Here is a 26452-nt window from a genome sequence, read left to right on the forward strand (position 1 = left end):
TCATTTACTGTTTTTGTGTACAGTTGACAACTTCTGTTCATAACATAAAAAAAAATAGTATTGATTAAACCAACATACATATATTTGTTGAAAGAGTACATATTTGTACGTTTATTTATTTACGATACTACTGTGTTTCTTAACTTTTGTTATGTTTTGTAGTTTCGAATTTTGTACCAATTCTCACTGTCATTTTGTTATTATTCATAACTTATTTCGACTTTTTAATATGAGTATTTCTCTGCACCTAAATGTTGTTAAATAAGTACCAAACATTTCAGTTTCATACAAAAGATGGCTTCAATGTTTAAGTTCAGTTGCCATATGGTTGCAAGATTATCGGTGAAAAATGGTTTTCAAACAATTCAATTTTATGTTTTTCCACGAAGAAAAGGCAATAGAAAAGTGCCAAATGTTATATTTATTACTTTCCAAGTGGGCTCATTTTCCTTGAAGCCGTTATAAGTATAAAAGTGAACCCTGTAATAATAAGTTTAAGTTTCCCTTCCGCCTTTACCAATTTTTAATAACCTAACTTATTATAAGTCAAATCCTTGGAATTTATTTACCTCATAAGTAAATCGTGTAAGTAGTACTTAATTTACTTAGTTTTGTTATGAGTTCTGTTTTTGAGCGATACGATAACGTTGTGCTTAAAGATCATCATAGGATAAATCCGAAAGGAAAGTAATCGGGTCGTTCAAATTGTTTGCAGTACTCCTAATAAAGTTTTCTGATACAACAGATAAATCTTCTGATAACTGCAAAATTCTATGTTTACCGTTTCGCTGTGATGTCGCCAAAGGTTAAACAATAATTGAGGTTTTGAACTTCCGAAAAATCTCATATTAGTCATGAACTCACTTGTGGTTTTATTTAAATAATTTTTACAAACATAGTTATTAACTTTTGTATTAAAATTCATATATATGCATATCATCTCCCAAGGTTATTTTGTTTTATTCCTTTTTTAATAATCATGCCTACTGCAGAGCTTGGGCAAGCCCTTACTCTATATTAAATGATTATTACTTGTTCGTATTTGTTTCATATTGAAAATTAAGTGCAGAGACAAATGGCTTTACTGTTATGCATTTGTGTGAGAAAGAAAAATATATGTACTTCAAACAAGAGATTCTGAAGTATTACCCTTCACTAAACATGCATAAAATACCTAAAAGTAATGATAGTATACTTTAATATTATAATAAATATTTCTAAAAAGCTTACTACTTTGTGTATACACTTATTTCTAAGTCTATATATTTTTAAAAGTATTTTTTTATTAAGTAAATTGAATTTCGTTACTTACGCTCAGTTGCTAAAACATAGAATATATGCAGTATAGAGGTGCTAATCCTTTTTTTATTAAGGCTTATCGGCTTTCGACGAAGCTTTCACCCTCGGTTTATATATACACATCGCTATGTGGAGCTTTTTGGCGCTGATGGTCACTTAGCAAACCAAAGCTCATTGCCATTTCAAATATGCTTATTTGCAATTAACTCGCAGCTGCCATAATTATTATATTTTTTGTTTGTATAAATATTTGTTCTTGAAATACATTTCGCTGTTTATATCTCTTGTATTTTTAAACGCTTAGTAGTCGTAAGCATAAAATGTATATATGATATACGTTTCTGTTTTCAAGTATTTTGTAAATCTTTCGTACTTTCGTATTGAAAATACAACGAAATTGTTACTCCAAAGAAATTAATAACTTTTCTTACTTATATGCTTTTTACGAATTCAAAACACATCAAACTGATCCATTCAAACCGAAACTGAATTGAAAAATCACGTCAATTGAAACAAAAATAACAAATTGAAAACGAAATCGTAGTGGTAGAATACATTATACGGAAATGTATGATATGTTAAAAAATATGGATCCTCCGTTGGGGTTCGGTAACAAATGTCCCAATCGCCTCGCCTATAAGAAACTAATACGTATGAATATGCCGTTAGATGACGAAATGAGAGTACAATTTACAACGACGCTTTTTGCGTTGATACGCGAAAATTTGAGCATTAAGATGCGATCTGGTGAGTCCTCTGCACAAATGAGAGAATACAAGTTGTATGCTGATATCGGTACCTGACATATGGATCATATAATATAATATAAGTACATGGTACCGATAGTATATTAATAATATAAAATTTTATAGAATACATTTCAAAAGTTTTTATTGCCAAACTGACGTCACGATATCTTGTATTCTGTCAGATAAATCTCTTTATTTTAATTAAAATTCAAGGATAATTTTGTACGAAATATGCTTTAATAAATTCCTTAAATCATGTACTGTACCTACAGCGGAGGAAATGGATCAAGCGGATATGGAACTTAGGGAAACCATAACGAATATTTGGCCTTTGCAAGCGAAGAAAATGTTAGATTTGCTTGTACCACCCATAGACCAATTGAATAAAGGAAAGCTATCAGTTGGAAAAGTGTACGCCGGTCTTTTGATTTTGGAGTCGTGGCGTACGACGCGGTTCGGACAAATCGATTCCGGCATGCCGGTAAGTTATTGCAATCAAAATTTAATTTTATTACAGGATATGTATATTTTTTTTATAAAACCGGTAAAATTCGAAATTCGCATATCTAATATATTATACACATGTATCCGTATATAATAGCAATTAGGGCACGGGGGTATATATTAAAAATGCAATTTTCGCCTAACAGACTATGTAAGTAGGAAAATGTTCAGGGCCGTTTAACTTTAAGCGACTGTAAATATTTAGATTCACAAAAAAAATCACAAACAAAAACTAAACATTGACCCAAAATTAATTACAAACATATTTTTTAAACTTTTTTTGTTTATGTAATTTATTTCTGAAATTATTGGTTCGATTATTTTCTAGAATTACGTTTATTTTCTATAGGAACATAAAATATGTAAGATTTCTCAACTAAAATAAGTTGGAGGTGTGAGCTGTTTGAATATCAATTGATCGTTTGCCCCCAATGTGTAAATATATGTAGTATATTTTTAGAAAATATCTTCATATAATATTACGCATCTTCAAGATTTCAATTTTCGTATAAATAAATATTTACTAATCAATTGCTAACTATGGTCTGTGCTTGAATTTACAGTAAAAGCTAAATCTTATCATCAAGAGCGCGTTTATTTTTTATGGTAGCTTTGTAAATAGAAAGAGGAAATAACCTGAGATATACACCCCTATTTTGTGCACTTGAGAAATTGAAGAAATTTCTAATTTGTCAAGATTGACAATTTATCAAGATTTTTCTATTCTGTGTCGTAACTCAAAAAGCTCTTTTCTTGATGAATTTTCAAGATGTCAAATACACTTGGCAGTACTTTTTACCAATTCATAAAACATTTGTTTTACTTTTTATGCCTAGTTGTGAAATCGATTTGCTAGAATGGAAGTTAATTTACTTTTATAGTTTTTGTTAGACGAAGAAAGAAGTTACTAAAATACGGCTTGGAACCCACTTAAGGAATTTACGAGATGTTAGGAATTTCATGAAGTGATAATACGTTTATCCAACATTTTCGTTTGACGCGTGAAACCGTCGTCTCCTTACTGATAACCAAAAACAATAAGAGTTCTGGCAGTGTGGAATAAAGCGCTGCGCTTTTTACTTGAAAAACTTTTTGATAAATTATATTGATTATTTGTCAAGTGCGCAAAATAGAGGAAATGAAAAGAATTACAGGATTCTCAATCTTCTATCTTAGTTCTTAAACATCGAAAAACTTCGAAATTTACTATCTTTTGTGTTGATTTGGCACATTTTGAAAATACTTTTTTATATAAGACTGTCCGCCATGTCAAATGAGACTACGAATCAAAATATTAATCTTTTATAAGAATTCCTTGTTACAGATAACAAAAAGAGATGGACACACATGATTTCTAATGCTCTCGGTTCATTTATTTATTGGAACAAAATAAATTAGAAATCCATGTTGTTTATTCTATAGCTATTCAATGTTTACAAATCGACATAGATATGACGCACCCTTTTCGTCAGTATACATACAAGTATGTATTTCGACTTTATCAAGTACTAATTTCAAACAAAAGAAGCCTATCAAAAGCTGTTATTACTCAATTAATTGAACTAAACGATTCAGTTATAACATATACAAAAAAAAATCTTACAAGAAATTAGAGGATCTTGATATTTGAAGAGCACTTCACTTTACCCAACGACAATTTGATATGTACATAATTAAGTATTTCTTCTGAAGTCACCAGTTGACGTTTGCCACCCAATGTATATACTATGTTAGGTAGTGAATATATATTGAACAAAATAAATGCACTATTTGAAATTTAGTATATTATCAACAATCAAGGCAATTAAAATTAGTTATATCAAAGTAAAAACATAAAAAATATAAAAAAACATAAAAATATATATATTTTCGATAATTGTATAATGCAAAACATTTCTTTTCACTCACTTGTATGTAAAATGTGTAAACACATTTTAAAAATGCAGAATTGGAAGGAGGTATATACTAACATATACAAATACATCAAGAAATATGCATTTTTCAGTTCAGAGTTTACAATTCCAACGCCTAACAATTTTATATAATATTATATGTTTTTACGTTAAACCGTTAAGAATTTTGAAATGTTTCCGTTACAAATAGTAGGGTTGGTTGTTCTTTTAATACACTTCTGCAGATAACCCAATTCTTTAGGTTTCGTTATTATTATTCCGTATAATGTATGTTATTTCTGTACTTAATGACCATAGCAAAGTAATTTACCGAAATATTTTTTATAATGCACAGCGTTACAAGTAAAATAAAAACTACTATTTGTAGAATTACTTTATATGTATATAATATTATCTGATTTTCTAGTAACTTACATGGGAACTATTCGTTAAAAATAATTAAGTTGAATAATTTAAGAAAATTACAATAATTTTCGCGTTATAATTGAATAGGTAAAGTTATTTGTAAATATTTATTTGTCGAAAAGTATTCTGTTTTCAAAACTGTTTTAAATTTTTTAGTTTTGTTCTAGTATGTTATTAGTAGCGTATAAATTAGAACTTGAAGTTAACCATTGAATTAATACTGCAATTGTGTTTTATGTGTTCTTTTATCGCATAAAATTTACATCGCGAAATCAATCGATACCGTATACAAAATATGCCGCACCCAAATACTCTTTCCTGTATGAAAAATTTGTGCACAATATTCATCGAATTAATAAAAATGTTAAATTTTGAAACTACGTTTCAAATATTCAGCGGAAAAAGCGCCAAACTGATGACGAAGAACGCATACCAAGTCCAACAGCCGACGATCAGCCGGTACATACATTGACCAATGGTCTTTTCAAGTCTCTTCATCTTCATAGAACTATGAATTTTTTAGAGCTTTGTGTATATACATATGTTTTCCCAATATGAATAACTCCCGCATATATACTAAGTAGCCATACTGAAAATATACCTTTTCTAAACGTTTTGCTAATTATTTATATGCTTAGTAAACACTTACATACTTAGCCTACTATACTTATACGCATATATGCCAGCAACCTCAAAAATCGATGTCTTAAGAAATTATATATAAATAATTGCCCCTTTTTACATTTTAAAAATAAAGTGTTCTCTTTAATAAAATATCTATATATTTATATGCATATACATTTCTTCGAATAGATTCTGCTACGCTTCTTACTTTAAACTGCTTCTTAAATTGAATCGTGTCCCCTTTACCAAGAAAACTTCCACTTGCATTTTGCTTGCGTACTTGTGGCGACTGTGCTCGGGCCATACACATACTTGTATAGTAAACACACAAATGATCAAGGAAGCATAAATTGCCTTAAGCAATGTACATTCCTACATATGTATATACAAAACTTTTTTTCATTTTATACCCTTTATTATTATCTGCACATATGTATACCTAGCTCGGAAAGTCTGTTTCAACGCAAAATATTTTCAAGTTCTGGAATCAAAACAATGAAAACTTTGAATTTTGAATACTACAAAATTTGTGGTTTACTATTATTTACCGAATCGGCCAAATAAAAAACAACAAATATATGTATATAAGTATATATTTATATAGATAGATATTTTGCGTGTGAAATTAAAAAAAATTTTCAAGCACATTTGAATGCACATCAATAATAAATAGATAACACTAATACAAACACAATATTTAGTATTTCTTACAAACTTAAAGGATTCTACTTTTACTCACTACTAAAGACCAAATATTTAAATATATCACCAACATATACCTATTTCGTATTTTTTGAATAAACAGAAAAATTTTTGATATTTTTTAATATGTGTATATAACTATATTATACTCAAATTCTTTCCAAAGCAGATAAATTAAGTTACGAAAGTAACCTTTTTGGTAGAGAATCCGGAATTGGTCATTACATATAACTTGTACAGTTGGTTTGCAAAGCCAAGTGAGTTATCTTTTTAAGAGGTTAGGTCAGTTGGGTATTGCATTCTGAAACAAAGTAAAAAAAAAACGAGATCATAATCCAAAATTTGAAAGGAATACTTGTGATGGTCCGATGGGTTGAACAAGGACCCAAAATTAATTACAAACATATTTTTTAAACTTTTTTTGTTTATGTAATTTATTTCTGAAATTATTGGTTCGATTATTTTCTAGAATTACGTTTATTTTCTATAGGAACATAAAATATGTAAGATTTCTCAACTAAAATAAGTTGGAGGTGTGAGCTGTTTGAATATCAATTGATCGTTTGCCCCCAATGTGTAAATATATGTAGTATATTTTTAGAAAATATCTTCATATAATATTACGCATCTTCAAGATTTCAATTTTCGTATAAATAAATATTTACTAATCAATTGCTAACTATGGTCTGTGCTTGAATTTACAGTAAAAGCTAAATCTTATCATCAAGAGCGCGTTTATTTTTTATGGTAGCTTTGTAAATAGAAAGAGGAAATAACCTGAGATATACACCCCTATTTTGTGCACTTGAGAAATTGAAGAAATTTCTAATTTGTCAAGATTGACAATTTATCAAGATTTTTCTATTCTGTGTCGTAACTCAAAAAGCTCTTTTCTTGATGAATTTTCAAGATGTCAAATACACTTGGCAGTACTTTTTACCAATTCATAAAACATTTGTTTTACTTTTTATGCCTAGTTGTGAAATCGATTTGCTAGAATGGAAGTTAATTTACTTTTATAGTTTTTGTTAGACGAAGAAAGAAGTTACTAAAATACGGCTTGGAACCCACTTAAGGAATTTACGAGATGTTAGGAATTTCATGAAGTGATAATACGTTTATCCAACATTTTCGTTTGACGCGTGAAACCGTCGTCTCCTTACTGATAACCAAAAACAATAAGAGTTCTGGCAGTGTGGAATAAAGCGCTGCGCTTTTTACTTGAAAAACTTTTTGATAAATTATATTGATTATTTGTCAAGTGCGCAAAATAGAGGAAATGAAAAGAATTACAGGATTCTCAATCTTCTATCTTAGTTCTTAAACATCGAAAAACTTCGAAATTTACTATCTTTTGTGTTGATTTGGCACATTTTGAAAATACTTTTTTATATAAGACTGTCCGCCATGTCAAATGAGACTACGAATCAAAATATTAATCTTTTATAAGAATTCCTTGTTACAGATAACAAAAAGAGATGGACACACATGATTTCTAATGCTCTCGGTTCATTTATTTATTGGAACAAAATAAATTAGAAATCCATGTTGTTTATTCTATAGCTATTCAATGTTTACAAATCGACATAGATATGACGCACCCTTTTCGTCAGTATACATACAAGTATGTATTTCGACTTTATCAAGTACTAATTTCAAACAAAAGAAGCCTATCAAAAGCTGTTATTACTCAATTAATTGAACTAAACGATTCAGTTATAACATATACAAAAAAAAATCTTACAAGAAATTAGAGGATCTTGATATTTGAAGAGCACTTCACTTTACCCAACGACAATTTGATATGTACATAATTAAGTATTTCTTCTGAAGTCACCAGTTGACGTTTGCCACCCAATGTATATACTATGTTAGGTAGTGAATATATATTGAACAAAATAAATGCACTATTTGAAATTTAGTATATTATCAACAATCAAGGCAATTAAAATTAGTTATATCAAAGTAAAAACATAAAAAATATAAAAAAACATAAAAATATATATATTTTCGATAATTGTATAATGCAAAACATTTCTTTTCACTCACTTGTATGTAAAATGTGTAAACACATTTTAAAAATGCAGAATTGGAAGGAGGTATATACTAACATATACAAATACATCAAGAAATATGCATTTTTCAGTTCAGAGTTTACAATTCCAACGCCTAACAATTTTATATAATATTATATGTTTTTACGTTAAACCGTTAAGAATTTTGAAATGTTTCCGTTACAAATAGTAGGGTTGGTTGTTCTTTTAATACACTTCTGCAGATAACCCAATTCTTTAGGTTTCGTTATTATTATTCCGTATAATGTATGTTATTTCTGTACTTAATGACCATAGCAAAGTAATTTACCGAAATATTTTTTATAATGCACAGCGTTACAAGTAAAATAAAAACTACTATTTGTAGAATTACTTTATATGTATATAATATTATCTGATTTTCTAGTAACTTACATGGGAACTATTCGTTAAAAATAATTAAGTTGAATAATTTAAGAAAATTACAATAATTTTCGCGTTATAATTGAATAGGTAAAGTTATTTGTAAATATTTATTTGTCGAAAAGTATTCTGTTTTCAAAACTGTTTTAAATTTTTTAGTTTTGTTCTAGTATGTTATTAGTAGCGTATAAATTAGAACTTGAAGTTAACCATTGAATTAATACTGCAATTGTGTTTTATGTGTTCTTTTATCGCATAAAATTTACATCGCGAAATCAATCGATACCGTATACAAAATATGCCGCACCCAAATACTCTTTCCTGTATGAAAAATTTGTGCACAATATTCATCGAATTAATAAAAATGTTAAATTTTGAAACTACGTTTCAAATATTCAGCGGAAAAAGCGCCAAACTGATGACGAAGAACGCATACCAAGTCCAACAGCCGACGATCAGCCGGTACATACATTGACCAATGGTCTTTTCAAGTCTCTTCATCTTCATAGAACTATGAATTTTTTAGAGCTTTGTGTATATACATATGTTTTCCCAATATGAATAACTCCCGCATATATACTAAGTAGCCATACTGAAAATATACCTTTTCTAAACGTTTTGCTAATTATTTATATGCTTAGTAAACACTTACATACTTAGCCTACTATACTTATACGCATATATGCCAGCAACCTCAAAAATCGATGTCTTAAGAAATTATATATAAATAATTGCCCCTTTTTACATTTTAAAAATAAAGTGTTCTCTTTAATAAAATATCTATATATTTATATGCATATACATTTCTTCGAATAGATTCTGCTACGCTTCTTACTTTAAACTGCTTCTTAAATTGAATCGTGTCCCCTTTACCAAGAAAACTTCCACTTGCATTTTGCTTGCGTACTTGTGGCGACTGTGCTCGGGCCATACACATACTTGTATAGTAAACACACAAATGATCAAGGAAGCATAAATTGCCTTAAGCAATGTACATTCCTACATATGTATATACAAAACTTTTTTTCATTTTATACCCTTTATTATTATCTGCACATATGTATACCTAGCTCGGAAAGTCTGTTTCAACGCAAAATATTTTCAAGTTCTGGAATCAAAACAATGAAAACTTTGAATTTTGAATACTACAAAATTTGTGGTTTACTATTATTTACCGAATCGGCCAAATAAAAAACAACAAATATATGTATATAAGTATATATTTATATAGATAGATATTTTGCGTGTGAAATTAAAAAAAATTTTCAAGCACATTTGAATGCACATCAATAATAAATAGATAACACTAATACAAACACAATATTTAGTATTTCTTACAAACTTAAAGGATTCTACTTTTACTCACTACTAAAGACCAAATATTTAAATATATCACCAACATATACCTATTTCGTATTTTTTGAATAAACAGAAAAATTTTTGATATTTTTTAATATGTGTATATAACTATATTATACTCAAATTCTTTCCAAAGCAGATAAATTAAGTTACGAAAGTAACCTTTTTGGTAGAGAATCCGGAATTGGTCATTACATATAACTTGTACAGTTGGTTTGCAAAGCCAAGTGAGTTATCTTTTTAAGAGGTTAGGTCAGTTGGGTATTGCATTCTGAAACAAAGTAAAAAAAAAACGAGATCATAATCCAAAATTTGAAAGGAATACTTGTGATGGTCCGATGGGTTGAACAAGGAATTTTTTTTCAGTGTTCTACCAATTGAATAATATTTTTACGACCCCAAAGTGTACTTTAAGCCTAAAGCCTATACAAATAATATATTGCGTTGTGAATTGTTAAACGATCGTTTGTTGCGTTATGTACCCCCATTATTTTACTTCTTTCTTTTGATCAAGTGAGCATATCTCATTGGATCTTTCTTAAATGAGAATTAGTTGCAACCTTGAAAGTCGTTCATACTCTACTCCACGAAAGCTAAAAACCATTTAAAAAAAAGAATTTGACCGTTTTCGAGCATATACATATATATATAAATTATAAAAAAATATCGGACCGCTAAAGCGTTCTATAGCTTGCACTCTATAAATATATTTAAAAATTAATTTTCTATTGAGAAATAAAGTTTAATTAAAACAAATGAAATATATTCGAACCGTGTGATTATTATGAATTTTTTTATACTCTCGCAACCTGCTGCTATAGAGTATAATAGTTTTGTTCACCTAAAAATACGTAACTTGCCATAACTAAGCTACACAATAAGATAAAGGACTGTTATTTTGTATACAGGATCACATTAGGGTGGGGCATTTTCAGTTAAATTTTTTTTCAAAAGTGGCCGTGGTCTCGCCCCTGATAGGTTTAATGTGCATATTCCCTAAACCGCTCAAACTATAATAACTAAATTCACTGGGAACAAATGTTTTTAGCACCTCTATCGACAACGTGAAGATGGTGAAATCGGGAGGCAACTCCGCCCACTCCCCATATACCGGTACTGTTGAAAACTACTAAAAGCGCGATAAATCAAGCACGCCAGAGACAATGAATTTTATTTCTGGGATGGGATGAGATGACTATATAGGAACCGCGTTCAAAATTAGACAGTGGGCATGACACCTCCCAATTTTAAGTGAAAACCCATGTCTTGGGATCTGCTTAACTAATTTCAACCAAATTCGGTACATAACATTCTTCTCATATTCCCATGTTATAGTACGAAAGGGCAAAATCGGATTACAACCACGCCTATTTCCCATATAACACCACTTTAAATTCCATTTGATTCTTTCACTTTGCACTATGCAAATCAAGCAACAATGATTGTACCGGGGTAAAACTTTGTGTGAATAATGCATTTAAAGTATGACACCTTGTATCTAAAAATTGTCTAAATCGAACCAAACCTTTTAAGCCTCTAGGTACTGAGTATGTGGACCCCAGGATTACCGAAAATATCGGTCAATGTGTAAGATATATAATTGAAATACATATAATACAATAAATAAATGAAACTCTTGATAATAGTATGTTTTCGTGTCAAAAATGGGTTGAATCGGATCAATACTTCCTTTAATATTATATAACATTTTGCCAACACCTGAAGTAATTTCCCGGCTTTGATCCTTACAAGTTGCGAGGGTATAAAATGTTCGGTTACACCCGAACTTAGAACTTCCTTACTTGTTTATATTTATTATGTTCGATTCTACTAAGACTTTCAAATTTTTACTACTAAATGTTGAAAATTTGTACAAAAAATTATTTAATTTTGTTGCATCTAAAATAAATATCTACTGTATATTTTTACAGTCATATATTACACCTAATAGTTATATTTGTGAATTTATAATTCAGTTCATTAGTAAACATATTTTCTTTAGATATTGCTATGGTCTACATATTTTTCGAATTGTTCTATACTAAGAATCTCTACTTATAATTGTACTATGTATGTATTCGAAAACAATAACTAATACACAGGTTCGCTAATTAGTTGACTACATATACATATATACAATAACAAGGCTAGATTCAAAAAATATATAGAACTACTGCTTATAGCAAAGTAAAAACAATTTGGCAACCGATTGGGGCTTTCAGCAATGCAAGGAATCCAGCAAAGATGTCCTATATTTATAATTAGTTTCAATTCAAATAGTTTGCGTTTACAATTAGTATTATTTTTAACTTTAATTTACTCATAGTTGCATGTAAAAAATATCTATATACTTAAACACTTTATTTTAGCATGCACTTTCTAGTTTTTTGAAACTATATTCTTCTTATTGGTGACTCACATTGTTTGTCTGAAAACACTTGAAAACAGTTAAGTCCAATTTATACTTAAACAGCGCTCTAGTGCTATCAGCATGTTTTTCCCATCTAAAATTTCACCATAAATCCATAAGGATAAAAAAGTATATATGTAGTTAGTACATATGCATAAATAATATTCTTTTAAACAAAACTAAAACAATTTTTGTAAATAATGACTTACAAAAATAATTGCTTGCAATAGTTGAAAGAAAGTTGTGTTCAATGATTTATGTGTAAAGCTAATAAAACTAGTCAGAAGAAACTTTCACGTCCGATACTCATTTTATCTTTTTAGGCCTAGGAATTTATATATTTATCTGAAAAATACTTTAAACTATTGTTTTGAATGCAACCTAATGATTTTTCATCTTATTTACTTTTTTGATACCTTTAATCATGAAAACAAAAAAATTCAAAATACTTTTCTTATTGCTACTTCACCAATTTAACGAATTCACCCACACACGTCACCACGCAAATCTATTTGTATACTCGTATTACTCATCACAAAATTTAAATTGTAATATGTATAAAATGCGAACAAACTTGTAAATCAACCAAACAACAACTCAACCTAAAATGCTGCCAATCGCATGGAATGCCACACCGCACCGCACTGTACCAAAAACACAACAAAACATTCATTTATGCTTCGGATCCATCCCGGAACTTTACGTCCATAAATCACAAAATAACTACACATGAATATCCGAAAAATATATATATAAATAAAAATAATAATGTATGAATATACAAAATGAAACATGGTGGCAACGTATCTCTTTTGGTAACAATTCGCAAAACTGTTCAAAAAAATATACGAAAAATAGAAACAATCGTTCTTCAACTGCCTGCTTGATATGGCGGCTCTCGATAAAGGCGGATCGCGCCAGGGTTCAATTAGCTACGAAGCCAATGGCGATGGTGGTGCCAACTCACAAACGCACTTATTAACAAACACAAATCATCATCACCTGAACGGTGATGCCGAACACAATAGTTTGGCATCACTGGCTCGCCGGACTACAATCAAAAAACGTTCTGTTAGGTAAATTAATTTTTATCCAATATGGGCTTAAATAAGTGTGTATTTAATTTGAATTGAAAATATAGTTGTTACTCACACAGTCATACGCATCCACTCCTATCATCTCTTATTCATCATAAATTCCTCCGATTCAGCCATAACTCTGTTTACTATACACGCATATTTACATTTATGTGTGACTGTCTGTATCTAGCATAGATGTACATATGAAGTTATTATTGTTATAACCTACAATCGAGAGACAGAGAAAGGTTGCTCTATAAAACAATCGAGGTCTATAAAGCTAGACTGCAAAGTATTTTAATGCTAGAGGTCTGATGAATTCTAAGTGGTTTAAGAGCATACTTATTACGAAAATTTTTATTGTTTTCTACTTGTAGATCTATATCGACTAAAAAAAACTAGCGTCAGAGTTTAATTCCTACCAATCCTATTATAGCATTGGACAAGTAAATAAGGTCGTTGGGCAGAGTTGAAAAATCTCTTTGAAAGGGTTAAATACAAGAAGACTAACTAAGACCAACTAAGAATCCAGTTTAAAGGGTAAAACATTGATCAGACCAAATATATTAAAGAATGTGGTTTGATGGCACAATAGGTCGTCAAATATTACAGCTTCCTGGATTGTTTTGCGATACCGCACTACGCGTTATATTTCCATATATACTCCACTTAAGTAATTTATTTTGAAAATTAGTCGAGCAAAGATCGAGCAGATCTTTCCAAATAATGCCAATTAGAGAAAGCATAGACTTTGAGAAGCTTAAAAGTTTACTTAAGATTTTGTTTTGACAAAAAAAGTACTCAAATAAATAATCTCTTATGTCAAAGTGAAACATACCCTGTATCCATTTAGTTCTTTTCTTACTTTTGCTCAGCTTTTTGCAGAAAGTAGTAGGAACCAAACAATTTATTGATAACCATAAATGTAAATCATTGTAGAGATGAAACAACTTAAGAATCGGTTCTTTATAGAATATATGTATTCGAAAACTAGAATTCCAAGATGCTTATTTAACTTAACCTTTACCCTCACTATGCATCTCCCTAACTCTAAGCATCAATCACCTCTCATTCACTATTCATTTCACTTAAACATAATAATGCATATTACACTTGGTACTATTATACGACATATGTATTTATATGCTCAAATACATTCTTTGTTTCTCTCAATTTTTAAATAATTTCAGAAACAAAAAGGTGAATAAGTTTGACACACTTCCAGTGGTAAAAGAAATTTCAATTTTTACTAAACTATACTCGTACTGTGTATTTGGATATATGTATGTTATGACTAAGTGTGCCATCTACTTCTTTCTGTATATAAATATGCACATGTACATATATATGTACATACTAGATAGGTACATATGTGCATATTTTCTTTTGCCATTTATTTACTTAATCTACATACGAGTTCTTTAATACCTAGTGTACAGTTGTTGTCATAATTATGTACTTAAATATATATGGTATATACATAAATACTACTTGGCCATAGACATAATACATAGACATAAGGTAAAAGTCTAACTCTTGTATATATGTTCGTACATCGTGGAATTTTAGAATTCGATATTGTGTTTATATTTAAAGTAAAATTATTGTAATAACTGTCACTTTGTGATACTGGCAAAATCTGTATAAATGTGTAGAGAACGTTAATTTTTCAATAATTAATACAAAATATTTAAGATTGAATAATTACAAAGGTATATGAACAATCGAATGCTCATGATAAGAAGGGTGCTTGCGGACTTCAACTCAGTAGGAGTTCTAAAGCTAACATATATGTATATATAACTAGTGGTATCGTCATGGATATCGTCCGTTTTACTAATACTTTTTACTTAAATAGTTGTGTTAGTGTAATTTTTGGTTATCCAAAGAGTGCAACATGTTATAATGATAAAAGATTATTTTTTATATATGGTAGACACTTTGTCTACATTAAATTGCGTGAGTCGGTGAATATGTTCAGTGGCGGCATTCATAGAAACCAACGATTAAATATTCTATACTTTTTGGTTAGTATAATTAAAAGTATCGCTGTTAATGTCATTTGTGGAGCTTATCTTATGTATTGTGGCTTTGTAAGCAGGTAAGGCAGTTTTCGTGTGTGCTGTATGCGCTAACTTTACATCCTCTCTGCTCTGATTAAAATCGTTAATACTGCATATGTGAATTATATTATGACATCGTTTTCCATATATTTCCGCCATAATAACTTATTTTAAATGTCTGTAAATATAACCTTTGGATCCTTCCTTTTAGTTTTATTTATACCATTTAACGAGCTTCGTCACATAACAGCAGCTCAATAAGAGCTCACGCTTTCTGATACTCTTATTTATAATGATGGAAGAGTGCGGTGATTATTTTTTGGCAATAGAAAACCAAAATCGGAAAAGCCTTTTCAAGCATCCGAGTAAAAAGCTCACAAAACAAATCTTTGCTGCCGAAAACAAAACACCCCGGTAATACAACTATGATAGTACAGGACTTCATTTGTCAGCAGAGAGACTCTGATAGCATTGGATACTAAGCATTTCAGTTACAATTCAATTTCACTTTAGTTAGCGTAATTTTAAGAGTACATGAAATTTTACATCTTTTGTTAAATTAGTAAGTTACTTTCTCATATTTTTTTCGAAATTTCGAAAAAATACATATATAACATTTAACGCACGCAGCAAAATACAACTCACTTTTACATTAAATTGCATCCGTTAACTGCACACAATGGTAAAATTACACAAATTCGATTGACAGTGTATGAATGCGATTAATAAAATAAGGGTAATGTTTTATTGTAAGTGCACCGATTCACCTACATAATTGCGTAATTGTCGTTTACGGCACAACATTTGCATTTTGCATTTGTTTTTAGCAAACCTTTTGGTAAGTAATTCACACAAATACACAGAGGCCCTAATTTCTAATTATTCACATCTAACACGCCACATGACACACGCACATTGCAATGCGAATTCCTTCGAATGCATTCTTCCAAATGTCTTGCAATCCTTTTCATTTTATTTGTTCTTAACATTAACTAGTTGCATGAACTTTCCTAGGTTTGAAGCAACTTTTTACAAGTTCTTACAAATCATTTATTCCTTCATTTTTCTCCATTGATGTGTGTTCTTCCAATGCCATAACGAATTGGAAATCTTTAGTTCGCTTTTAAGTTTTTATTTAGAGCGGTCATACTTTCTAAATAATTTTAGACGACCATTATTTGTTGTTTAATTTTTAAATATAGCACAGAGTGTTAGAGGAGCAAACAGTGAATAGTGTCACAATCGAAAATAGACAAAATTTAGCGCTGCAAAAGTATAATTAAGTTATCGCCTGTTTTGAAGCGAATCTATGATTGAAACGTTTAGTAACGAACAAATGTAATTGATATATTGTTATAAGTAGCGCACACTCATTTATACAACTGCTACATGCATATGTTACAACACTTATAAAAACATATACATACATATTTGTACCCCGCATTTAATTTATTGAGTACCCATTTTTTAAAATATACGTTAAAATTATTTAGATAGTTTACAATATATATATATACCTATATAGATATAGATATCTGACTACGTACATATGTATGTACTTTCTCGCTTATATACCATAGTTAAATATATAACTTTAAATAAATTGTGTATTATATATGTAATTCCTTCCTGCCAATGTAATTTCTGTATCAGCTGTTGTAGAAGAAATCGCTTCTATTTTTGGTCACATTTTACTCACATTTGCGATCTTGATAATTTCCATCAGATGCTGGAACTTCAGGATGCCTCGAGACATCCATCTCAGGAATCTTTAACCGGTGCCGATGCTGGTCATTTACATCCTGGTCACGCGTATCACAATGGTCATCATCGCCGTTCGCCAAGTTTAAGGTGAGTGCAATATCCTCGATTTTTAAAAGCAACCTATCTGCAAATATGTCCAATGCCTATATAAAAAATACTCAGTAAAAACATAACACTATTTATAATTCAAATGATTATACTGAATTAGACATAACGGATCTCCATTGGCCAGATCTCCAAGTCCTAGACGGCGAGGCCATCAATACATACATCATGATATTGGGTTCTCCGATACCGTATCTAATGTTGTAGAGATGGTCAAGGAGACCCGTCATCCTAGGCACGGATATGGACATCCGCGTTATCCAAGAGGTATACAAATAAAATATCTATAATTTTATTCTATTTTGTTTGTGTTATTATGTTTAAAATATTCCGTTAATATACACTTTGGATAACACGTTTTTTAAATACAGTTAGCTTACAGTTAGCTTACAGCTATCATTCTAGAATATTATTTATATATTATGTATGTTCATACACAATCATATAACTGTGTAACAAATTTTTGTAGTTCAATTATAATGGAAGTTATTTGTGTTATGATAGATGACTTTGTATTACAAGTATTGACAAAAATTTTAATCCTTGATACTTTAAAAGAAAATATATGAATGTATGTATATTAAAACACACTTAGAAGTTACTTGACCAGTAAATACACATTGTTAATATTTTCACGTGTATTTAAACGAACAGCTCACTTTATTTTCGTAGATATTAAAAAAAAAACGTTCTTTAATACGGCTCAAGTACTTCAAATCTAAACTTGAAAGTGTTGAGAAACGGTTTCCTGCCGTGATACCTATTCATTTTTGTCTTCTCTAAAAAGTCCGGGAAAAAATGTAATTGTATCTTAAAAACTCGAAATGAACATAAAAGTCAAAAAAAACTTTGAAGCCCATATTAGTTTAAAATTGCTCATTTTTAGCTGATGGTGGACCAAACGTGCTTCAATCTATAATAATAAAATAAAATTTCTGATTTTATATTGTAAATTGTATGTTAAACTCTATCATAACCGGATATTTCCCAGACGAGTGGAATAAAATTTGTTTAGTACTTTTATATATTAAGGAAGTAATCAGATAAAATATTTGCCATTTGCAAATTTTTTTTGTCAGAAAAAGCATGTTATCTGTTTTTGAAATAAAAAACTACTCTGAAAATGCTTAAATAAATATTTGTTTACTACACATTTATGGTACATTGTAGTACAGATAGAAACTCACCCATACCTATGACACAATATCAAATATATAATACATAATCCAAGTAATTATATCAGTTCAAATACACCTCATCTGCAATTTAAAACCCGTACTCACAAATATGTAAATTCATATTCATATTTATTTTCAAAATTGGCTAGAACAAAAACCATAAACAATTTCGAAAGTTAGCACTTATTGATTCAAATTAAAAATATCGATTACCCCAATTAATCTATAAGTGATCAACGTATAAATGAGTAGGAATAAAATATTTCACTAGGATTTATCTCGGCGCAGGGTTGTAGAGAGAAAACCGGATCCCGGGGATGATTATGGGGATGAATTGTTGAAAAAAAATGTGTTCAACACCACTCTTTACCTTCAAGAGAGACCCATATTTATCATTAATATATAAAAACACATTATATAAGATGTAAAGCCAATAAGGAGAACATTAGATAACATAGTATGAGGCATTTTCGATTTTTTTTAATTTCCAGTTGTCATGGCGCTATTTGTGCTAAGTGTAGTATCATTTCTTAATAATTTTTCTATTATGAAGTCATAGATGATTTTGAAAATCAAATGTCGTTTAATTTGAAAATTGTATCAATATTTAAAACAAACAAGAAAAAACGTTAACTTCGGTTGCACTGAAGCTATAATACCCTTCTTAGTGAAAAAAGAATAGGTGTGAAATTTCAGATATATATAGATAGTTAAAAAACTGAGGGACTAGTTTGCATATATACAGACAGACTTGGCTAAATCAACTCAGCTCATCATGCTGATCATTTATGTATGTATATATGTTATAGGTTCTCCGACATTTCCTTCTTGGTGTAACAAACTTCGTGGCAAACTTAATATACCCTGTTCAGGGTATAAAAAACAAGAAAAAACGTTAACTTCAGTTGCACCGAAGCTATAATGTCCTTTACAGGTTAAAGTTTCTTACAAGAACTTTATTTTAATCGTTAATTTTTTAAAGAAGCTATATGCTATTGTAAAGTAATTCGATTTCTTCGGAAATTGTACCGTTGCCTTGGATAATAATCGACTAGTTCGCGTATTTACAGACAGACAGACGGGCATGGCTAAATTGACTCAGCTCGTCCCGCTGAACATTTATACATATGTATATGAGTCATTCCATCTTAAATGTACATTTAAAATTGTTTTCGTTCAACACATTTATTTATTTATTTTTTTGAGTAAAAATATGGGACAAGAATTCTTTTATTTCCAAATAAAAATTGTGATTTTGACAAATTTTCCAACTTTGTCCCTCCCGTTTGCCCCTAAGGCAGTGATCTTTATGTTCAAGTGTGTAGCGGCATGCGTGATCAAACATGCTTCGCAGTGATCAAGTACGAACAATTGCGCGACCGGTGTGCAGATGTTGAAGATTAAAAATTTATTGTGGATGAAGGTTTTAACGGCCCATTCTCAAATTTATACAGACGTGACTGAAAATCCTAATGTAATGTGTCAATAAAAAAAACTACAATAAATAAACAAATTTAAAAACAGAAATATTCGTTCATAAAAATATTCCTTTGCTTATAAAAAATATGTCGAAAAAATTCAACGTATTGGAAAACTGAAAAAAAATCGTATATATTGAGCCAGCTATATTTACAATGAGATACTTTTCACCGAATACCCAAATGTTTAAAGATACTATTTTCGAGCGTTAAAATTTAGAAAACTTTTCGTATTTTTTACAATATTTTGTATCAAAGAACAAAAAAAAAACAGTTTTACACGAAAAAAAATGTGAATTTAAATTTTGGATGCAATGACCCATATATATGTATATGTATGTACTTACATATAATTTATAAAGTCTGCGACGTTTCCTTTTGGGTGTTACAAACTTCATGGCAAATTTAATTTACCATTTTGTTCGTATAAAAAATACGCAATGAACGAGTCAATGAGTAAATCCACCGCATGTATCGCCATTATTTATATCATATATTATTATTAAATACTTCCGTGAAAATGACTTCTTTTGCAAATTGGATTCCATTTTTATTGAGAATCGTTGCCTACTAAACATACTTTTGAAGTTATATAAAAGTAACATATAAGTATACCTGGAGCTGTAGTATTGTAAGTGATGCTCGAAACCTTAATAAAAATTCAACGGTTACATAAATCTGGTTTACGGTTATAGGTTAATATTCGGGTAGTTAAAAATTTAAGAAAATTTAGAATTCTTTATTTCAGTTCAAAAATTACCAAATCAATTATTTGGAATAATACATGAATAAATTCTTTGTTAAATATTTAATTAAGATTATATAATGCGCATCAAATTCATACCAAAGCATCCAAAAAAGCATGTAATAAACCTTAGATGATCTGCGGTATTTGTTGCAAAATCATTTTCAAAATCACACACAATATACATATGTACAACAACTCAGAATATACATAGCTGTATATACAAAGTTTCTTACAGTAGTTACCATAATTTTCCAAATTTCTAAAACTTCTATAATAAACTAAAGCATTGGCGCAGAAATCTTACACACACACGATCAAAATTGATAAATTCGTACATTAATCATTAAGTTTCTAGCATCACTAGTTTTTATGTAATACTATTCTCCTTACTTGATTTATTAATGTTTTAGAGTTTTCGTTCAGACATATAAATATACTATTATTTTCATGGCTAATACAATTTTCTCAATAATTTACATTCAAAGTTTTTATATGTATAGTGTGCATATATATTTATCAATTATTTATAACAAATGTATTTATATTATTATTTCGATGATTTTAATGTAAATGATATGAAATGAGATTTGATACTACCAAAACCCCTGTGTATTGTTGTTGTATAGGTTCATGGTCAGCATCGACAAGTCCGGCCCGTTCGCCCTCGCCTTCTCGTTATGGTGGCCATTATTCGCGCAGTAGGCGTACAGAACTGCCTTTTCCCACATATGGGACAACAAGTCTATGTCAAAGATCACGTTCGCCGAGTCCCGCTCGACTTCAGGAGATGCGTGAACGAGATAGACTTGGTTATGGGATTGATATGGGTACAAAAAAAAAAAATTAACAAAAAACATAATGTGTTTTATTTCAAAATTTTTGAAAAATCATTAAAACAACAAATAGTAAAGAAAATTGATGACTTAAAACTAAAAAAATATTACACATATTAATATAATTTAACAACCGTTCTCTCATTCATCGCATCTTCTCATCTGTTGCGTTTGTCCACAGTCTTTCATGTTTTTACTCGTCATATGCGTGCATAAAGTAGCATACATACTAACAGCTAGCACCTAAAAACACCAATTATACATAGTTAATACATAACTGTATATGCAAATGTTTACTATATGAACAAAAGTACACAACATATAGATATTCTACTACATTCACATACATATACAGATACTTGCATATGTAATTATACTCGTCCTAACACCAGCAACCATTAAGAAATATACTATGACATTTTAATTTTGTACCCTGTAAGTGCCGTTTCACATTGGGACGCAAAAGAGTCTCATACCAGTTTATTGTGGGTTAGGGGACGACGAGGAAAGACGAAGGGACCGTGCCACTCGTGTTCGGGTGGCACGCTTTGTGTTCTTGTTCGTAACAGCTCGCTGCTACCCTTTTCATCATTCCTTTTCACTTTCAAATTCTTTGAATGGTTGCAAGAGCGCTCGGTTTCAAATGAATTCGATCGCAAATTTGAGTTCTGTTATCTATTTTTTTATGTAATATGCAAATACGTATGCATAGATAATAGAAATATTATGACAAATTGTAAATATTGAGTTGTAAAATTATGAGTTTTTAATACTTAAAGATTAGGAAATTCCTATTATAAATTTGGCCTTGAAAATATTAGTAGCGGATATTCAATACATTTTTGTGGATTAGGAAATTCCCATCTCTAGTATTTCTTTGAAACTATTTAGCGGGTAGGTACTTGTATTATGCATATTGTTCTACCATATTCATGATAATTCATTGCAAGCAAAATGTGTGACCATCATCTCAACTTACAAATGAAATACGCAGCACGCAGTGTTGCGCAGTCGAACCGCATAAATATTTACGAAAATTTTGTGAAAAGGAATGCAGAAAAACTAGACTCGAGTTGCTGGACTCTTTTTGACCGTGTGAATGCCCAGAGCGACACCAAAAGGAATTTTGAAAAACATCAGACTCTTTTGAATCCCAATGAAACGGCACTAACACACATTTCTACAATATATACATATGTACATAATATGTACCAAACCATTGTATTAACTTTTACTTATAAACATGTGTTTGTATATTTAGAAATATATGTATATGGTTATGACTGAATGAATGATGTGGTCAGTGTGGTTATTAATTATTGATATATATTAACTCGTTATTGACAAATATTTTTTGAATATTTTAAATACTTATATAATTTCATTTCGTAGTTTTCATAAAAGTTATATGGCGGTTTCATTAAATAAAACTAATTACTGAATTCCAAAAGATTATCAACCTTCTTGGGAGTGTTGTTAATACAAGTTTTCAATATGAAGACCCTTAAGCTATCAGAGTGTGCAGGGACAAGTTAATGTTCAAAAAGTATCAATATCTCTTTTCTGATTCTTGTTTTGTTTTGTTTTTGACACAAATTATAATTAAATCACAGTTAATTGTGTTCATTCAAAGTTCATTCTCGAAAAAACAACAAGAAATTACAAAATTTATGCGCAGATGCGATATTGTTGTATGCATTCTCTTATCTTTGCAAACTTTCTACTCGGTTAAAGTTAAAATTACTTCCAGTTCCTAAGGAAAAGTTTTTTGTAACAAAAATTAAATACGAAACTTCTTATTTCCTCGCCATATTCATGTGTCCATTTTGTTTGGCAATCATATGATATTTTCATGCGATATCAAAGGCACACCAGGATACATTTTATGCATGTTCCGATTTTATGGTAAAACATTTGCCTTTGCACATTTGGTTTTTGCATTCATATCATTATGAAATTTTTGGTTTTTTTTTTTAACGTTCATATGTAAATTATCTACAATATAAAATATCTAAATGTTTCACTTTGATGTAATTTCCATATTCCATGCTTTTGGGTTCTTTATCCACACGACATAACTACACTACATAACATAAGCGACTAATTCCAATATGAACAACTATTTTCTAAACCATTATGACTTCAAAGTTTTTTTTTATATAGTTAATTATTTACAAAACTTTATTTTAATGCAATTATTTCGTATTAGGTGGTACTCATGTTCAGTACAGTTACCCAACGTTAGCATCGCGACGTGCTGGCATGGGTCGACGTCTACCACCGACACCAAGTAAACCATCAACACTACAGCTGAAGCCAACAAATATTAATTTTCCAAAACTTAACGCAAGTCCAACACATGTAAGTCATAAGATAGTAATTAGGTAATTGTTCTGTTAGTATGGTATTTATCTACGAATATAATTGTAAAATACTACAGTGCCAGATGTAACTCGGACTTAAGGGCAATAAGAGTATAAAAGGCTTTTTTAGCTTTAAAAAACTCTTCTTCAAAAGTCCTTGTCCATTTTGTATTTCATTAAAAGTAGCTCACGCAATTCTCTCGTTGACATTTTGAATTAAGCAAATAGGGAAGGGCTAATTTCGAATTTAACCGAACAAAACTTTATATTAAGGAATATAACGAAAGGATTAAACTTAATTTTTCAACGAAATGGTTTATGTGTTACAATCAAATTTGTATCTTTTTAACTTATAGTATAAATCATAAACTAGATTAGTTTTATAAATATTTTTTATTTCGCGTCAGCGAAAATTATATTAAAATCATCCTCAAATAATACGTCAGATATGTCTTAAGAAATGTTCAGTACTCAATTGAAGAAAATAAATTCTGTCCATTTAATTTCACTAAAATATCACACATTTTCACCAAACTGAACGGTTTAAAGACAGGTGGGAAGTCGGAAATCATTATATCGTGATATTGATTATATCTATTTTTGACATTACTACATATTACCAAAAAAAAGATGATCTCTGAGTATCATTAAGGTACGTAACATGATGCTACCAATATATAAGACGGAGTCCTGATATTAGTTATTTGGGGTCTATCGCAAGTTATCACGCAATTTTATAAATTTTAGGCACAAACATGCACCGTCATAACAAAACCACGCTCTTTCAATTTTTTAACCCTATTTTGACATACAGGCATACCATTATCAGAAAAGGATTCTCTCTGAATTTCTTTAATATACCTCACGGATTGATCGATATGTTCGATAAAAAGTTTGCAATAGGATCTGTCCACATATTCGGTTTTTAGGGGCCTAAATAGTTTTGGTCGGATCATAAGGTGGCACACCTCAAAGGTACTATTCGTGCAAAGTCTTATTTGGATACGCTGATTGGTTTTTTGGTTGAAATCGGTCAAGTACGTCCCGAGACATGGGTTTTTACCTAAATGTGGACGGTGCCACGTCTTATAAAGCTCTATCGTATCATTTCATGCGTACAATTTAACGTCTCTGACGCATTTAATTGTGGATTTATCACACTTTTAGTACTTTTTAAAAAAACCGTTATATGAGGAGTGGGCTATTTTCAAAGAGTGGGTAGGGCCACGCCCACTTTTAAAAAAATGTTCCATCATAGATACCCTTCCCTAATGCAGTTCGTTGTACTAAATAACAGCCTTGTACCTTATTGTGAAGCTTATTTATTACACTTTATAGGTTTCGATTAAGGACGTTTTGCGGGCGTGGCAATGGTCCGATCCCACCCTTCTGGGATACCAACCCTCCTCGAATGCGATGGAGCATATGTAGCAAGTTACATCAAGATATCTCAGTTCTTACTCAAGTTATCGCTTGCAGAGATGGACGGACGGACAGACAGTTACTCGGAATTCAACTCGTCTAATCATCCTGATCATTTATATATATATATCTATATAGCCCTATTTCAACCTCGATTAGTTTTAGATGATACAAACAACCGTTTGATGGACAAAACCATTATACTCTGTGAAAACATGTTGCAAGAGTATAAAAATTATGAATTGAAATTAATCAAACACTTCATAATCGGTCAGCGCTAAATATTTTATTCGGGTATACTGAGGCTAGTAATAGCGGAAGAAGAGAAAATAATTATATTTCACATTTAGTTTTAATGAATATATTTGTTTTTCCATATTAAAGCTAATATTTTTATATTTTAAGACACATCACTCGACACCCCATAGTGTTCATTCTTTGCCACACCACCGTGATCTGCTGCGGGATCGCGCCATGTACCGCGACCTGTATAGCAGTAGAGAACGCGATCGTGATCGGGAGCGATATCGAGATCACCTTCGTGACTACGATATGCGGTATGAGTATCGGGATCATGAACGTGAACTCTATGAGAGAGAGCGTGATCGTCAAAGGGATTTCGAAAGAGAAAGGTTAGTAAATAATTTAAAGCTCAAAACAAGTGACATTATGCGAATGAGCACAGTGTGATAAATATTTTGTGAAATAAACGCGTCATTATATAAACTTGATACTTTAGAAAATAATGAAGTAAAGCGATTCCAAGTAAATTGAGTAAGGATTTTCTCTCTAACAAGCACTCGTCGGGATAAAACCTTCGTGACTCACAATCGGTAATCGTTTTATGAATGAACATATTAGAACTGTGCATGAATACATGGCGATAGTACAGTATGAAAATATGCCGTACCGACATTCCAAAACCTGTAAACCTCACATACTAGCGGAGTCGTCCTTTATTTTATTCGAGTATTGGTTTTTTTTTTTTGTTGTACAGT

At 30.3% G+C, this 26452-nt stretch overlaps 1 protein-coding gene across 4 annotated transcripts in view; it reads left to right on the forward strand.

The window, feature by feature from the left end:
- cac (calcium voltage-gated channel subunit cacophony) overlaps positions 1-26452 on the forward strand; it is a 161945-nt gene that overhangs the window by 126360 nt on the left and 9133 nt on the right. For 3 of the 4 annotated variants that reach the window (XM_070110464.1, XM_070110463.1, XM_070110462.1), the window contains exons 24-30: positions 1844-2046; positions 2321-2529; positions 17290-17414; positions 17536-17699; positions 21463-21663; positions 23879-24030; positions 25860-26086. In XM_070110464.1, coding sequence (XP_069966565.1) covers positions 1844-2046; positions 2321-2529; positions 17290-17414; positions 17536-17699; positions 21463-21663; positions 23879-24030; positions 25860-26086 — 1281 coding nt within the window. Of the gene's footprint in view, positions 1-1843; positions 2047-2320; positions 2530-13279; positions 13498-14690; positions 14728-17289; positions 17415-17535; positions 17700-21462; positions 21664-23878; positions 24031-25859; positions 26087-26452 lie in introns of all 4 variants that reach the window. The other variant, XM_070110461.1, reaches the window with a different exon arrangement.

This window comes from Bactrocera oleae, chromosome 5, assembly GCF_042242935.1.
Source record: "Bactrocera oleae isolate idBacOlea1 chromosome 5, idBacOlea1, whole genome shotgun sequence".
Classification (NCBI taxonomy): domain Eukaryota; kingdom Metazoa; phylum Arthropoda; class Insecta; order Diptera; family Tephritidae; genus Bactrocera; species Bactrocera oleae.